The sequence below is a fragment of the Phyllosticta citriasiana genome, assembly GCF_038021145.1.
Source record: "Phyllosticta citriasiana strain CBS 120426 chromosome Unknown IWZ02scaffold_1, whole genome shotgun sequence".
NCBI classification, from domain to species: domain Eukaryota; kingdom Fungi; phylum Ascomycota; class Dothideomycetes; order Botryosphaeriales; family Phyllostictaceae; genus Phyllosticta; species Phyllosticta citriasiana.
The window spans coordinates 2414352-2429788 of record NW_027117278.1 but is presented as its reverse complement, the minus strand read 5'-3'; the positions used below and the strand labels follow the sequence as shown (position 1 = coordinate 2429788).

Genomic DNA, 15437 nt, shown 5'->3' with positions numbered 1-15437 from the left:
AAGCTTCATCGCCACACACGCGCTTTGGCAGAACATCAACAAACAGTTGGATGAGACGAGCCAGACGGTCGCTTGGGCGGCTAGAGTCAATCACCTCTGCCCTATTGCTACCCAAGGTACCAGCCCGCAGGGATCGGAAGTACCTAGAGCGGACGGCGGGAGGGCGGGAAAGCGGCACGGTTTTCATCAACTCAGAAGCGCGTGCCCCGGCCAGGGCGGCAATAGAGCAAAAAACACATCAAGGCATTGAACCAGGAAGAGCTTTGGGAGAAACATGGAACCTGACACGGCAACCACCGTTGTCACTCCCTGTTGTTGTCGGCTTGTAGGTCTGGTGTGTTCTCGAAACGCCCTCGAAGCGAAGCTGCTTGCGTCTTTTTTGGCTTTTCGTCCCGCCTTGTTTTTTTTTCTTTTTTTTTTTTTCTTCTTCTTTTTTTTTTTATTTCTTTTCGCCCGAGCGACGACAAAGCGTTACCACCACAAGAGGAGCTGAGACGCGGAGAAACTCCTCGAAGACGTGTATCCCCGTCGTCGAACCAAACTGCCAGGGACCTGTTCAAGGCACACACAGCGCCTTGCCCCGCCCCCGCAATCCCTACATCCCCAACACGCGGCGGACACTTCCCGTCAACTCTGTCTAAGTACCGGTCGAGTACTCTGTCCACTCACACCCCGTCTTTTCGACTTGAGGTCATCCCTTCCCGTATCCGCGCTCCTTTTCCCCCGTAACCACCCGATGACGCGCCCCGTGGGGCCAGGGTCTTCTCGTTTGCTCTTGGACCTGCCTCGATGGGAAGGAGAGATGTTTTCGTTTGGTTATTGGCAAACCATGTTCCCTCTCCTTTTTTTTTTTTTTTTCTCTTCCGGGGTAGGGCGGTAATCGGCAAATGCCCTGTCTTGCCCTGCTACAACTAGGGCCCGGCCGCTTGGGTCGTACTGTACGTATTTTGCTCGCGGCGCCTCGTGAGCTTCACGTTGGAGACTTTGGGCCGAGGGAGGAGAGAAGGATGGATGGATGAATGGATGGATGGATGGACGGACGGCGGCTGTTCTGCTTGGACTTGCCGCCAATAGTCTTCAAACACTGCCACGACGATGCGAAGAGTCTAGCAACAACACGAGCGCAAATACGCCCACGTTTCTAATCAGACGCCTCTAGACTGACTGGATGGCCATGCTGCTCCCGCCGTCGACGACAACCAGCAAGCCAGCCAGCCAGCAAGCGCCAATAATCATCGACATCACAACTATCCCGCCGCCCGAACCGCTCCTCTTCCGCACCCACACTTCCATGTCCACGAACCATACCCACGGGTCACATCTGCCATCCCGCCCTCTCATTCAGCAACCAATCACGCCTCCCCAAGCCCCTGGCCGCTTCTTCCCATTCCAGCTTACCGGTTGCATTTATCAAGAGGGCGAGCGGCTGCTGCACGCACGCACGCACGCACGCACGCAAGCTGCCCCTTGAACGAGCACTTCAGCCTGTCTGATGCACTATGCTACTGTGCGATGCTACTCTCCCGCCGGAGTTCAGCGTCAGTGAGTTACAACTCTCTGTTTCAACTTCCAGTTAGGTAACCGGATAGAAAGTCTGGCTTCTATCCTTTCAACCCCAGTCTCTGATGTTAATTCTATATATACGAGAGGCCATGCCTTGGTGAGGGGCGTAGTAAGGGAATTTCAGCTGCCTCATTGGCCGGGCTAAATGAAAGTGCCAAAATCAACACAATCTCCCATCATTCTCCCATCCTGCTCTCGTTTTTCCTCTGAAAGTTATCGACGCTAAACGCCGGGCTGAGAAAACACTGTACGGCGTAGCTCTATTTGGCGCGGTCTGTAGTTCTAGAACCGTCTCTTTTGTCTCTCACAGGGCTTTGATGCGCGTTGACTCGTTTCGACACGGTCTACTTACCTAGTTACTCCACTGCCTCTGACCCAGTCACCTCGTCGCTTCATTCACCAAACCAAATCAAACCAAGCCACGCGCCTGCTGCCTATTGTAGAACGCTAACCTCCTTCCTCTGCAAACTTCCCCCCTCCTCTTCTCCGCTCTCTCCGCTGAAACCCCTTCGCTGTTCAGCGTAGGAGACGGGACGCCAGAAAACAGACAGACAGTCATGCTTGCTTGCTCCCTACCTCCCTGCCTCCCTGCCCGCATGCATGCATGCATGCATGCATGCACTTACCGTCCGATGCAAAAAAAAAAAAAAAAAAAAATCGGCGTTGCGTGATTTACTTCCTTGCTGTCTGTCCGTCTGTCCAGCGGGCTGGTGCGCTGTCTGCTACGAGCTGAGCTCGGAGGGTGGGAGTGTACCGTACAAGGAGCGATGTCGATGACTCGCTCGTTGCGTCGTGCAGTGCAGATTAGCCCGCGAGCGCGCGCGCGCGGGCGGGCCGTGGATACATGCGTGCGTGTGTATGTATGTATGTATGGATGGACGGATGGATGGATGGATGGATGGATGGCGGCGGTGGAGGGGATGGGGATGGGAGAGGCAGGAGAAGTAGCTGCCACGATATACGACTTGATGAGATTTTTGCAGTGCATTGGCTTAGGAGTAAGGGGTGTAAAGTGCCGGGGTTGGTAGAAAGTCAAGGTAGACAGGCGGTTGAGATCACAGAGACCAAGTGCTTCTTCTATTATGGCAGTGCCGTCAAGAAGAATAAGAAAAAGTATGTCAGTATCGTCACTATCCTATCCACCTTGGTAAATCAACCCCCAAGACGGCAGTGTTGCCAATTTAACTCATGTCAAGCCCTTTTACACAATGAATTAGTCCCTCGATTGCAGAGCAATTGCGCTTAAAGATGGATTGGATGGACTCTCGCCTATTTAGAAAGTCTAGACAATTCAATCTTCCAATGCATCAAAACCCCCCGCGAGGACCGATTCAAAACAATCATCATACGCAATTGTACCTTACTACCGTGGAGAACGCGCAAGACTGACCGCTTTTTTTTTTTTTTTTTTCAATTGCAAGACTGCAAATAATAATAAAAAAAAAATCACTTCCACAACTAAAACTGTCTCATTTAATGTTTCCAATTAGTACCTTAAACACATCTAATTTACTCCACAACCACGCAGCTGCCTCAAACCTCTGCAAACCAAAGCAAAGCATCTGCGCTCCTTGTTCCATCCCCGCCGCAATTGAATTTACATCCCCCTTTCCCCCGAACCCCCTCAATTTTTTCCCCCCTCTTACATCAACCCGTTTAGAACGTAGAATTCTCACATGTGACCACAGCACGCAGAGAATTCAGGACCCCGTCCGCTCTTCTGTAGACAGGCTGGGTTGCGGACGATTAGTTGTTGCGTGGGTGACTAGCAGTGAATCCCGCCTGTTGTACGTTTTTTCTTTTGCCACTTTTTTTTTCTCCTTTGAATTGTGGGGCCACAAACTAGGTTAGCTGGTGTGTGCGCAGGCGGGCGGTTGTTATTGCTGATGGAGCGAGGAGGGGGAGAAAGTTTGGTTGGTTGGTTAGGTAGAGCGAGGGAGGGCTATGAGGCTTGTTGGGGAAAGGAGAGAGAGAGGGAAAAGGGGAAAAAAAAAGATGGTGGGTTATTTTTTGTTGGTTGGTTCATGAGTCGAATCGAATTGGTGGGCGGGTACTGCGTGAACTGAACGTATGATGGGTGGTGATATGCTAGCTATGTACCTCAACAGAAAGTGTCTTCGCTATTCATCTCTTGCTATGCAGTTCGATCGTCTTCTGGGGTTCCGTCTGGAAAGGCATGATACAAGAAGCTTGCTTGCTTGTACATGGAAGAAAAGAAAAAGGAGCAACAGTGGTAATTGTGATGGTGACGGTTAAAAAGGGTCCAACCAATTCGTTCTCTCCTCGGTCAGAGTCTCGCCTTGTAATCATCTCATCAATGCTGTCAGACATGCACACCTTCTTTCCACATGCTATGCACTGTTTTCTCTGCTCCTGCCATCCTCTGCACAGTAATACTGTCGTTTATGTCGCTGAGCTTCATCCCGTCTCTTCGCTGTCAGTCGCCTGGGTATTCATCTTCTTTCTTAAATATGTCTTATTCCGAGCCTGCGCACATGTCTAGCTCATGTTGTGCAACTTCTCTCTCTCCGTTTCGGTCAGGGCGTTGAACATGTCCTCAAAGCCCGGCTTCTGCGCCGCTTCACGGAAAAAGTTGGTGAGGTACGCTTGCGTCTCGTCGTCGCGTTGGCGCGAGCCGTGCGCGTCAAGCTCGCCCAGTGCCATGAGTTCTGAGGTGGACGCGGCGATCCAATGGTTAGTCACTTATTCTGTGATGAAATCGAAGTGTGGAAAGGGGGGAATATGACACATACCGGCCTTGGAAGCGCCCAGTCCGAGATCCACAACACCATCATCATCTTCCCATTCTTCATCGCTGTCATCCTCATCCGCTTCCTGGGAGGCTCCGCCGGCCGATCCGGGATTGACGTTTTGCAAGTTTCCGCTTGCCGAGAGAAGCTCCTCAATCAAGACCTTGAGGATCTTGAGGGTGGCAGGGACCATCGTGAACTGGTCGGGATCTAGTCGAGATTGCGAGTTAGAGCGCCAATGAACCGATGCTGATGGTGCGAAACCGGTATTGGTGAGGGAAGTACTACTTTGCTTGGCTCTCGACCGCGTCATGATGCGGCTGGATTCCGGGACAATCAGGTCACCCTTGACCATAATTTGGGAAAGACGGGGGTCGTTGAGGTCGTAAAGCTTGGAGAGGGCAATGACGCTTTTGACGTATCAGTATAACAGTCACAAAAGGGAAGAAGGGAAACTTGCTTTTGGCGGATCTCGTCGTATCCAACAAAGTTAATGGAGTTTTCCAACCACTTGGCCATGACAACCTGGAGAGCGTTGCTCTGGCCAATTTCGGTCTGAGCGAGGAAGTCGACCACCTCGCGCGCGTTGACCAAAGAAAGGCGAGCAAAGACCAGGGTCAAGCTCTGAATGAACTGCGCCTGTGTGGCGCTACCCAAACGGACAGCCACTGCGCGGAGGAGGGTCATCAGATATGGACCTAATCGCTCGGAGCCGGCCTTTTCGACGAGCTCGGCAGCGAGCTGACCGACCTCGGCGGCGGCATTGTCGTCGACCGAGGGGCTGAGCAGACGATCGATGATGAGAAGGACGATTTCCAATCCGCCCTTGCCTATGTGGTCTCGCCATTCAAACAGCTGCTGGTGGTCGTGCTGCAAGATATTCTTGACGGAAGTGGTAGCAGGTTTGATGAGGTCCTCGTCGCTGGATTCAATTAAGACGCGGTTGAGCTTGGGCATCACGGTGGAGACGAATCCAGGAGGCAGTGGCTCAGAGCCAAACTCGGTCAGTATAGCGAGCAGCTCAGCAGCAAGGTTAGTCAATGCATTCTCCTCGGTAAGGGTCCCAACATCAAAGGCTCCAGTCAATGAAGGGAGGACCTTTTGGCAGAGACGAGTGTAGATTTCAGGACCAGCAGCAGCCAGGGCCGACACAATCTCCTCAAAGGTCTCGCCGACGAGTATCGTAATTTGGAAGTTGGCCGCGCCGTGACTGGCGATCGTAAAGAGAAGGTCAAGACCAACGCCATCGAGGCAGACTCGAGTGTCGAGAAGAATGGCATCCCTCAAGGTCTCGACAAGAGTCATCATGAGGTCGTCGCTGTCTGCGAACTCGGTGAGATCTTGGTTCGAGAGATAGGTGGAGATGGCGTCGATGGTAGCACCCTGAAGGGGCAAGGTAATCGCCGGAGGCAATGCAGAGAGATAATGCTGGATCGCGCGAATACATGCGACCCTGACGATGTCGGATGAGTCGTTGTTGATGGCCTGCAGAGAATTCTCCATGAAGGAGGTCGCAACAGGCTGGAGAGCATCTCCAGAGGTCATGGCAAGACTGCCAGCAACCAGGTACCCACGAGCGCGGAGGAACTCTTCCTCTTGCTGCATGGCATATCTGACAAAGTCAACGAATCCAGTAGCAGCCTCAGGGCTGATTTGACGGTCCTCATCATAAAAGTCGGTGAGCATCTGGTTAAGAATGTACAGCGCGGCCTCCTTGGCCTTCCACGACTGGTTTGTCGAGTACAGAGAGCGAGTGTACGAGAGGAGGCCGTCGACAGTCGCAGAGCTAAGCCATTCACCGAGCTTGATGACGAGATCTCCGCAGGCGGTTCGAGGGGTATAGTTGGCCGTGACGCTAGTCTCCTCTGACAAGAACACATTGACGTCCAAGTTCCAGAGGCCTTCCTCCTCGTTTGTAATTTGGGCGTACGCCACAGCAAGCTTCATGACTTCGGTCACCCAGGTGCTTCCACCTACAGCCTGGGCTTGAAGTTGCTGCTCCAGCTCCTTGCGAACCGGTGGCGCCTTGAGGCATGCCTGCATAAAGTCGAGCTCTTCCAGGACAAGGAAATCCAGAGTATAAGGAAGTCCGTCGGCGTCTTCCAACCGGCTCTGTCTTTCGTCCTCAATGTACATGCTGTGGTATGCAGCTTGGAGAGACGAGAGCTCATCCCAGGTTGAGGAGAAGAGGACGGGGCTGTGCGGAGAAAGAGTCGACGCAAAGACAGAGCGTATTCTCACAAGGGCCTGCCTCGCGTTAACCTTTACGCCTGTACGGTGAGGACAATGTACAAACCTTGACGACTTGCAGCTTCAATGCCACCAAACCCCTCCAAACTTCCGCCGCCGATGCGTTCTGACTTTGCTCCTCCTCGGTAGGGGCACTGGGGAGTTTGCTCTTCAAAATCTCGATGAAAAATGGCAGCCAGACGCTCAAAGTCTCCTCTGCGAAGCCCTTGACCTCGGCCTTGTGGTCCTCCATGACCATTTCCAGGGTGCCAAAGCAAGCGCGGAAAACGGAGACGGCCAATGCGCGCAGCGTAGGCTTTCTCTGATCGTTCACGGCGACGTCATACATGGTCTTGACCATGTCCCGCGCGCAGCTGAAGAACTGCTGCTCCTGCAGCGAGTCCTCAACCAATTCGCTCAGCACCTTGAGCGCGCCGTGAAGCTGGCCGTCCTGGGCATTGGGTATCATGTGGAGGAGGCCGGGCAGGAGTTCGGGCCATTGCTCAGGGTAGTCTGCAGAGGCAATCTTGGAGACGACGTAGCTAGCAGCCGTCTTGATCTTGCGTTCGGCAGTTGCGCTCGTGGCGAGCTCGAGCAGCGAGTGACGCAGCTGGCGCTTCAGCTCCTCGTTCAGCACAACCTGGCCGCGGAATTCGTCAAACTGGGGCGTCCATGTCGAGACGATGTACTTGCGGAGATACAGCAGCGAGCATTGTCGTATCTCGAGCGGCACCGAGTCGTGCGAAGCGACGGTTACCAGGCCCGCAGGGAAGGCCTCGTTGCCGTAGAGCTGCTCGAGTTGCAGCTCTGCCTGCTTGCGCGGAGCCTCGGCGTTGGCCTGGGTGTCGGCGAGGAGGCGAACGAGTTGCTCCTCCATGGCTGCAAGACGTCTTGAGCGTACAGAGAGCAGAGGCGCGTGGTTGTGGCGTTGGCTACTGCAAGTAAGGACGCGTGACGTGAGTCGAGGACAAAATTCGTGGGGTCGAGTGGTCTTGTAGAGCTCTCACCGCCCGGGGCGCGTTGAGGTGAGACGGCGAGGGGCAATTTGTGCTGGGCGGGAAAAGATTTTGAGGACGCTGAGGGTCAACCAAAGGCAGACACGCTTCTGGAAGGACTGCGAGAGAGTCACCAAGCACCACGGAGCAAATTGAGGTTATGGTGGAGTTGAGCGGTGACGAGCCTGTGCAATGGAAGCCGCCGCGTCTTCGTTATCGATAGCCGCCGTTTTCCATCACTTCCTACGCGTCGACGTCAATTCTCCCGACACCAACACATTGCACCTCGTCCTCCTCTCTCTCCCAAGCCGTCGACTCCCACCGCGTCTTCCCTTGCCATCCCTCGGCATCCACCGAACAGCATGAAGCCCCGCTGAACCTCACCAACGGCGCCCGCAACTCGCAGCTCCCACCGACCAACGGCCAGGGTACACTCAGGCTAAGCCCTACGGATACAAGCTCACCATCCGGCGCACCGGCAGCATGGAATCCCCGTCGCCGCAAGGCCAATCGCACGAGCAGCAAGCCGGGCCAGCGACCTTCACCGCTCTCATCAGCGCCTTCACCTCCTTCCTGACCGTCTCGCTGCACACCATCCTCTACCATCGCGGCCTCTATCCACGCGCAACCTTTCTCACTTCGCGCGCCTACAACTACCCCGTCGCCCAGTCGCGCCACCCGGCCGTCTGCGCCTGGGTCGCCGACGCCGTCGCCGCCGTCGAAGCCGAGCTGCTGCGCAATCGCGCCCGCTCCGTCGCCCTTGTCGTCTACAGCCGCGACGCCCGTCCGCTCGAGCGCTTCGTCTGGGATGTGAGTCGCTTCCCGCACGTCGAGGCCGCCGAGCGCGAGCTGGTCATGGAGCGGCTGGGCGAGGCCGGCGCTGCTGCGGCAACAACCGAACGAGTTGCCGCTTTGGGTGCCGTGCAGGTCGACATGGAAGAGCAGTTTAGGGCTGTGCTTGCGAGGCTCAGCACCTGTGACTCGCGCTTGAAACCGCTGCCTGAGGGCTGCACGTTTACAATGGTGGTGGAGGTGAAGGAAGAGGCAGAGCCGCCGGTAGGGCACCCACAGCCCTGGATACCGGTGCAGCCATCACAGCAAGCCAGGCGAAAAAGAGCCGGTGAAGAAGATGATGGTGGAGTAGAAAAGAGGCGCAAGGGCGAAGACGTGGGAGGAGTCAAGACGACGCCTGTCAGAGCCGTCGAGGCTGGTGAAATGGTGTTTGAAATGTGGATTGAAGAATGCAAGGCTAAAATGGACTTGAATACACAGCAAGAAGGTAGCTCTGTTGGGTCAATGTAGTTCATCGAATGCTCAAGAAACCCTGACATTCTAAAGAAAGCCCTTGTAGTTCCTATCCTGAAGCCCATGTGGAGCCAATCATTGGCAGTTTTCCCCATGCTCCCCCACGGACGCCGAAGTAGAAAAGTACCTTCAAAAGTAAAAGAGCCTATTTCCAAGTTGTCCTGACGCCTCTGCTCCATGATCAATCCCCACGTTCCAAGCTGTTCGGGGAGCCGTGTTGGCCGACGGATGTTGTCATGAAGCTCTAATGCTGGACTAAAGCCTTACAAGGCGAGTACGTTGATATGGCGCCTTGGATCATGTTTGATTTTTTGCCAGGGTCGCATCATCAGGGCCTTTCCTTGTTACGCCGTGTCCGTTGACGGTAGGAGACTGTCGTTGTATGATGGGTTTGAAGAGAAGGAAAGAAGAGGAGAAAGCAGAATCAAAAACAGAAGAGAGATAGGCCACTCGGCGCAGGATTCTGCTCATTTCATCCACAGGAAACCGGGCCCAGACCTGGTGCTGTAGATCATCGCCGGGGACGATTGTGCACTGCCATGATATCGCGTGCCTCTGCTATGGCTTGATTTGCCTGACGAGTCAATAATAGATTCAGCACGTCTGGGTCAAGCGGCTCAAAGGGGCCACGGCCTGGTGGTTCTAAAAGAGGCTCCTCGTTTCGCGCGTTCAGTTGAACCGGCCGAATTTCACGAGTCCGCGCTTGGAGAGCCCGCATCCTCTGCCGAATATTTTCGGGCAAGCGTGCCTCGACCTGTCCGTCGGGAAATGCCCGTTGCCCAACTAGATGTCGCCTGGGCTCGGGCGCTAGATCAGCGTAGGGATGTCTGGGAACGGGGGGCGCTGGATCATGACCGAGTAGTGGCGCTCCCGTGAAAGGGTTGAATGCCACGGGAGCTGGTCGGTAAGCGGGAGCGAGGGCATCACCGTATCGTCCACAATGACAAGTCCTAAGGATGGCCGCAATCTGCCAATGAGGCATGTGGTGATGATGTCGGCCTTCATTCCGCCAGTCCAGCGCTCTGCAGGGACAATTTTCACGGTCGATGCCCTGGCCCGCCGCGGCGTCAACAGGCGGAGGAGCGGCTCTGCCGACTTGTTGCAACTCAGGGATGCGAGGCACAACGGGACCGGGCCTACGCACGTACCGAGCATACAGATCGTCAGGATTGTGACCTAGGGGATTTGCAACACCACGAAGACCCCCTCTTGCAATGCGTTCCTTGTCCGCCTTCTTAACGGCTTCGGAAACCTGGATCTTGAGATCTTCCTCGGAGATGTCGGGGTTTTCCTTTTTCAGCTGCTCAAACGCAGCCTTTTCCGCCTTTTGAACCTCATTCTCGTGGCGCTGTTCAGTGTTCTCATACAGCGGGCATTTGTCTCGGCCTTCGCCGAAATGATGGTAGTCCTTGACATCTTTGGAGCAGACGTAGCTAGAAGACAGTAAGCCCGTGATCACTGCATGACACTGAGGAATCCCTACCATTGAAGATTCCGGCAAGATGTGCAGGTCATCTTGTTGCATCCGAATTCCTTGATGAATTTGTTCTTGCATTTGCTATAGAACTGAGATTAGCGCAAAGAATTTTATTTGACACTGAATTTGGACTTACTTGCACTCCCGAATGAGCGCTGCCGTCATTGCCTCTTCGACTTTGTGACGCACGTCGATTTTCTTGTCCTTGGACGCTTGCTCGCAAGTCAAGGGAATGTGGGTTTCTTGTCTGCACAGCCTGCAGCTGACCACGGCGCAGTCTTCATTGTGGCATCGAAACTCCCGATCGACTTCTTTGGGAGCGCAGATCATTTTAAAGTCGCAGAATGGACAGTCGTCGAGGCCTTCTATGCCGGCATTACGCAAATCTTCTTGCTGTTGCAGACGCTCCAGAGCCTCGAAAGCTTTGTCGTCGAGGAATGCCTTGAGTTGGCTGCGAGAGAAGTCTGCGTCACAGCCTCCAGTGTCCATGCATTTTGGCCGGCATTTGCGCTGTCCTATCTCGGTACCGACATACAGGTTGGCGCAGCGATAACAGAAGAAGTGAGCCTGTTCGCCGTTGCAAAAAGTCATTCTGTTGGTGGGATACTCCGTAAAGCAGCATCCGCACTCGGTCATGTCGTTGCTGGCACGAGCAGCTGCTTCATTCCGTTCTTCTGCAAGTGCTTTGAGGCGCTCCTCTTCGCGCTTCCCTGTAGAACTGTAAGCTCATGAAGTCCGGAAGTCTTCGATCGTAGACCCACGTGCGCCTTTTGCGGCCTTTTTCTTCGCCGCGGCCATTTCTTTTTTGACACTGCGCATTGTCTTATCTGTCGGGGGGTAGTGAAGGTCTTGATCTCTGCGTGGTTTGACAACTCTGCGGTATGGCCTATCCTTGAGCTGGGTCGCGGAATATTGGCGCTCTGCTTCCTCGATGACCAGATATGCTTGGAAGGCGGACTTATTGGCGCCAAGAGTCGCGGTGACGAATCTTTTGGGGACGTCTAGGAATTCTTTCAACAAAAGGTGATTACTGGGAGCATGATTAGCATAGTTTGTGCTGATTGGTCCTCATGTTGGGGAACCAGCAGCACATCCCAATGGCTCAACACCCCTAGAGTCACGTGTAAGTGCTTTGGTCCACTTACGCAACTTCTTTGTATTTGTAGTCTTGTGTTTTGTCGTCAGAGACTCTGGCGTAGTCGGACTCTTCACTGCTGCCGCGATATTTACGTTTGAGATTTGCACGACGCACTTGTCTCTCCGTGGGATAATCGCCGCCGCCCAGAATCTCATCGATAAGTTCATCGCACAGTGAAGCACTGGCTTCCTTGCCGGCCTTTTTCTTTTCCCGGAGCAATTCCTTGACGTGGTCACGAGAAATATTTGGAAAAATCTCGAGGATGCGCGCAAGGCAGTCGTCTGCGGTCATTTCGATGTCCCTGTGCAGTTGGGCGTTTTCGGTGGCCTCGAATTCGCGAGTGAAGTTCAACAAGTCTCCCCAGTCACTGTCATCATCTAGCAGAGGCGTATCGAGTTGGCCGGCGTTGGGCAATTCCGGGGCTTGGTCGCGATGAAGAAGCTGTAGTCCAGCCATGTCGTCGTCGTCGTCGTCGTCATTGTCGGAAGATATGGCTATGGTTTCTATGTGAGCTGGAGGGCGAGGCGGCATAGTCGTTGAGTTTCCAACGCTAAAGGTACCGGTCCAAGCTGGGCGGAAATGTGTAGAGAGCAAAGGGCTACGACGGACTGGTCCGTAGCACCTAGCAGCGAGCGGAGGGATGAAGCTGTAGAGATGGGTAGCAAACAAGAGGCGCCCAAGCGCAGGTTGCAGAAGCAGCGAGACAGCGGAACATGTAGCCCGTGCGGTGAAGGCGAATGTCTTGGAGACGGAAGGTCAATGTGGTAGTTGAAGGTCGGCCAGGCCTACGACGGTCTGCAGCGTCGTGGTCGAGGTGAGTGGGCCCGTGGATCACGCGTTTGCTGCAGACGAGACGATGAGCTCGACGGGCAGTATCTTCAGTTTGCTGCGCCAGACCTGCCTGGCTCGAGAGATGGGCGAGCGCCGTTCCAGTCGTCGAGAGGCAGGCCGACGGGAGTCGAGCGAGACGGGTTCTTGGGTGGAGCGGTCTGGCCTGGCCGCCAGATGGCTTGCAGGAGGTGCGAGTGCCTGAGGTGAAGAGACCCCGCGTCGACCTTGCTGTGCCTGACAGGAGGGAGCTCGACACCACAGCCAGCACAACCACAACCACAACCACAACCACAACCGCAACCGGTGCACCTTGACTGCAGTGCACATCAGCGCCTGGCCTTTGAGATGGCCATCTTTTTCAAGCAGCGTCATTCCCAGCTCCCGATCCATCGCCGCTCCACAATCCGCGCCCTACGCCCACGCCCTCCGCATGTCTCTGATCCGCAATGCCCAATCAACATGCGCGGTTTGACTCGGTTCGCATCGGGACGCCCCGAAACCCTCACCGTCCGCACGCAAGCGTCTCGGTGCTGCCAAGAGCAGTCAGTCAGTTGCCTCTGCCAGTTCCACGACGACCTTGTTGTCGACACTAGCTGCGCCCCGTCCCAGAAACCGCCGGCTTAAATATCCCTTGGCTGCCCCTCTGCATCTGCTCCGTCTTTGTCGGCATTCATAGCCCTACGCTATCTGGATATACTCATACAATACCCTATCCCACTTTGATCATGAATGGTCTTGCCAACGGCCACACCAACGGCCATGTCGATGCTCTTCCCTCCAGCGACGCCGCTTCTATCGCGCTTGTAGAGCCGACAGAGGACGAGAGATGGGCCCAATGGACCATCAATGGCAACAGCTGGAGGGGCGCCCTGTCCCTCGAAGGCTATTGCCGCCGCGAACAACATTTGGCCAACCAGGAATGCACACGAAACGGGCGTCAGAGCTGGTGGGTCCTCGTTGACCACTCCTCGCAAAGCCCTCGACGCCGTGTGCTGTCTGGATGTGAGACCTTTCGCAAAACAGCCATTGTTTCCCACAATGGAAAGACAAAGGACGTAATTGTACACGGTGTTGGAAGCGTCTTTTGCCCTCCAGAGCATCGGGGACGAGGATATGCAGGACGCATGATGGAAGAGCTCGGAAAGAAGCTGCCAACCTGGCAGACCTCGGAAAAACGAGAGTGTTTATTCTCCATCTTGTATTCTGACATTGGGAAGGTGAGTTGATATGCGTGTGAATGACATGCTTTGAACCCTCTAACGCTCAATGCAAGAAATTCTATGCTTCTCATGGATGGAAACCATTTCCCTCTTCCCACATTTCTTTGCCGCCTGTCGACGAGTCGGCCCACTCCACCAAGCTGCCGGCTCTGAAGGAGTTGAAGGCGGAGGACCTGGCTCCGCTGTGCGCAGCTGATGAATCATTGTTGCGCAAAGCCCTGGCAAAGGGTTCAGCAGGCGGGAAAACAAGGGTCGCCTTAGTTCCAAACGTTGAAACGATCCGGTGGCACCACGCTCGTGAGCAGTTCGTGGGGACGGAACTCTACGGCAAATTCCCATCCATCAAAGGCGGCGTCGTTGGCGACAAGGAAGGTCAGCGGATATGGTGCTACTGGACAAGGATGTGGTCCAACCCCAACAAAGGCGACAGCAAAGGCAACACGCTGCACATCCTCCGCGTCGTGGTTGAGCCCGACGCAGTGCCGGGATCGGTCGTCCCTGCAATTGCAGCGCTGCTGGCAAGAGCACAGCGCGAGGCCGCCGAATGGCACATGGAGCAAGTGGATTACTGGAATCCGTCGCCAGAAGTTGTTGCTGCTGCGCAGCTGCTAGATCCAAAGGCCGAGGTTGTTGACCGCGACTCGGAGAGCATTGCGAGCTTGCGGTGGTTCGGTGAGCCTCCATCGGACGATGGCAGCATTGTTCACTCGATTGAGTGGGTGGCCAATGAGAAGTATGGATGGTGCTGAGCTGGTGCCACATGTAGTATTATTGCTCGCCTGTATTTTTATCCCGTTGGGCCGGCTTTCGCGACCCTGCCGCTACGAATTACCTGTCTAGATACAACTTGTTTTTTCATGCGACTGCCTCGCGAATGAATTTCTTACGTATCGCTTACCACCAAGTCTGTTGGGTTCTCATTTTCAACAAGCCATGCTATCTACAACTGGTTCTTGGCTTGTCAGAAATGTTTGGGTGCACAACGTCAGCCACATTCATCCTGGAAGCATCTGACCGTGTATCTTGGCGATGAAGAATGTGACTGATCTGATTTGATCACACGGAGAGCCGCGAAGCTTGAAATGTGCGGATGACAACCATGGTGGTGGTCTTGAAACCAAAACGGTATAGCCTTCGGCTTGGTTCTCAGGTCCGGCTTACCTGACAACGCGTCGGGTCGTGCACCCAGCCCCTCAACTTGCGGACTTCGTCGGCAATGACCTCCCACACCATTAACCCCACCGTTGTCCATCCGTCAAATGTGTCGATCATCGCAGCCGACATCGGTACGTGCATCGACGCTTTCTCATCAGCTTGATATTTCACTGTACGTCAGATCGTGACTTGAGCTGAGCAAGCCACGCGTGTCAGCGACGCGTTCAGTCCAGATCCGAGACCGACCGACGCCGTTGCTCTGCGACGGACCTTTTTCTACGTTCCTTCTCACTGCAGCGAAAGTTCGAGGGTGACCCGCCTGGTCTCACACTTTTGTATATCGCTGGGCTCGTCTCCTCGCCGTCACTGTCGTGGGAGGTGGACTCGCGTGGTCGGAACGTCGCAGGGCTTGGTGCTCGTCGCCTCTTCAAGCTGAGCTGTCCCCTCCGCGCCTGTGCCTTTGCTCACTCAAGGACATGTAGGTTCGACTCGCACCGTCGCCTTGCAACGACCACGACTTGCACGTCCCTTTCAGCTTCGGTCGAGGTTCGAGGGTGACCCGCCGCTCTTTTGGCTCGTCTCCTCTCCTTGCTGTTGTATTCGAAAAGGATGCGTGTACTTGGCTTGTTGTCAAGCTTCGGAGCTCGTCGTACCAGCTTGGTTCTTTCGTTACCCTTTCCCTTCTCGTTTCGTACCCCCTCTTGTATGTAACAGACCCTCACGGCTCGTCCCTTCACATGGCAGTCGAGGCTCGAGGTTGACCCGCCATTTGGC

General features: G+C 54.8%; 4 protein-coding genes across 4 annotated transcripts; 2 read left to right on the top strand and 2 right to left on the bottom strand.

Moving 5' to 3' along the window:
• Positions 1-3642: 3642 nt before the first annotated feature.
• IWZ02DRAFT_27596 (armadillo-type protein) lies at positions 3643-7733 on the bottom strand. The gene is made up of 5 exons (XM_066763564.1): positions 6610-7733; positions 4774-6560; positions 4602-4723; positions 4317-4523; positions 3643-4232 (listed from the first exon to the last, which is right to left on the bottom strand). The coding sequence occupies exons 1-5, from the start codon at positions 7417-7419 to the stop codon at positions 4063-4065; spliced, it is 3096 nt and encodes a 1031-aa protein (XP_066627422.1). The 5' UTR covers positions 7420-7733; the 3' UTR covers positions 3643-4062.
• Position 7734: 1 nt separating this feature from the next.
• IWZ02DRAFT_27519 (DNA-binding protein) lies at positions 7735-9096 on the top strand. Its single transcript, XM_066763552.1, has one exon. It carries the CDS (start codon positions 8021-8023, stop codon positions 8837-8839), a length of 819 nt encoding a protein of 272 aa, XP_066627421.1. The 5' UTR covers positions 7735-8020; the 3' UTR covers positions 8840-9096.
• IWZ02DRAFT_27980 (uncharacterized protein) lies at positions 9097-12138 on the bottom strand. The gene is made up of 5 exons (XM_066763624.1): positions 11465-12138; positions 11081-11349; positions 10456-11029; positions 10326-10400; positions 9097-10275 (listed from the first exon to the last, which is right to left on the bottom strand). Exons 1-5 carry the CDS (start codon positions 11986-11988, stop codon positions 9354-9356), a joined length of 2364 nt encoding a protein of 787 aa, XP_066627420.1. The 5' UTR covers positions 11989-12138; the 3' UTR covers positions 9097-9353.
• Positions 12139-12593: 455 nt separating this feature from the next.
• On the top strand, positions 12594-14439 carry IWZ02DRAFT_440349 (uncharacterized protein). The gene is made up of 2 exons (XM_066766829.1): positions 12594-13505; positions 13562-14439. Exons 1-2 carry the CDS (start codon positions 13014-13016, stop codon positions 14255-14257), a joined length of 1188 nt encoding a protein of 395 aa, XP_066627419.1. The 5' UTR covers positions 12594-13013; the 3' UTR covers positions 14258-14439.
• Positions 14440-15437: the final 998 nt, after the last annotated feature.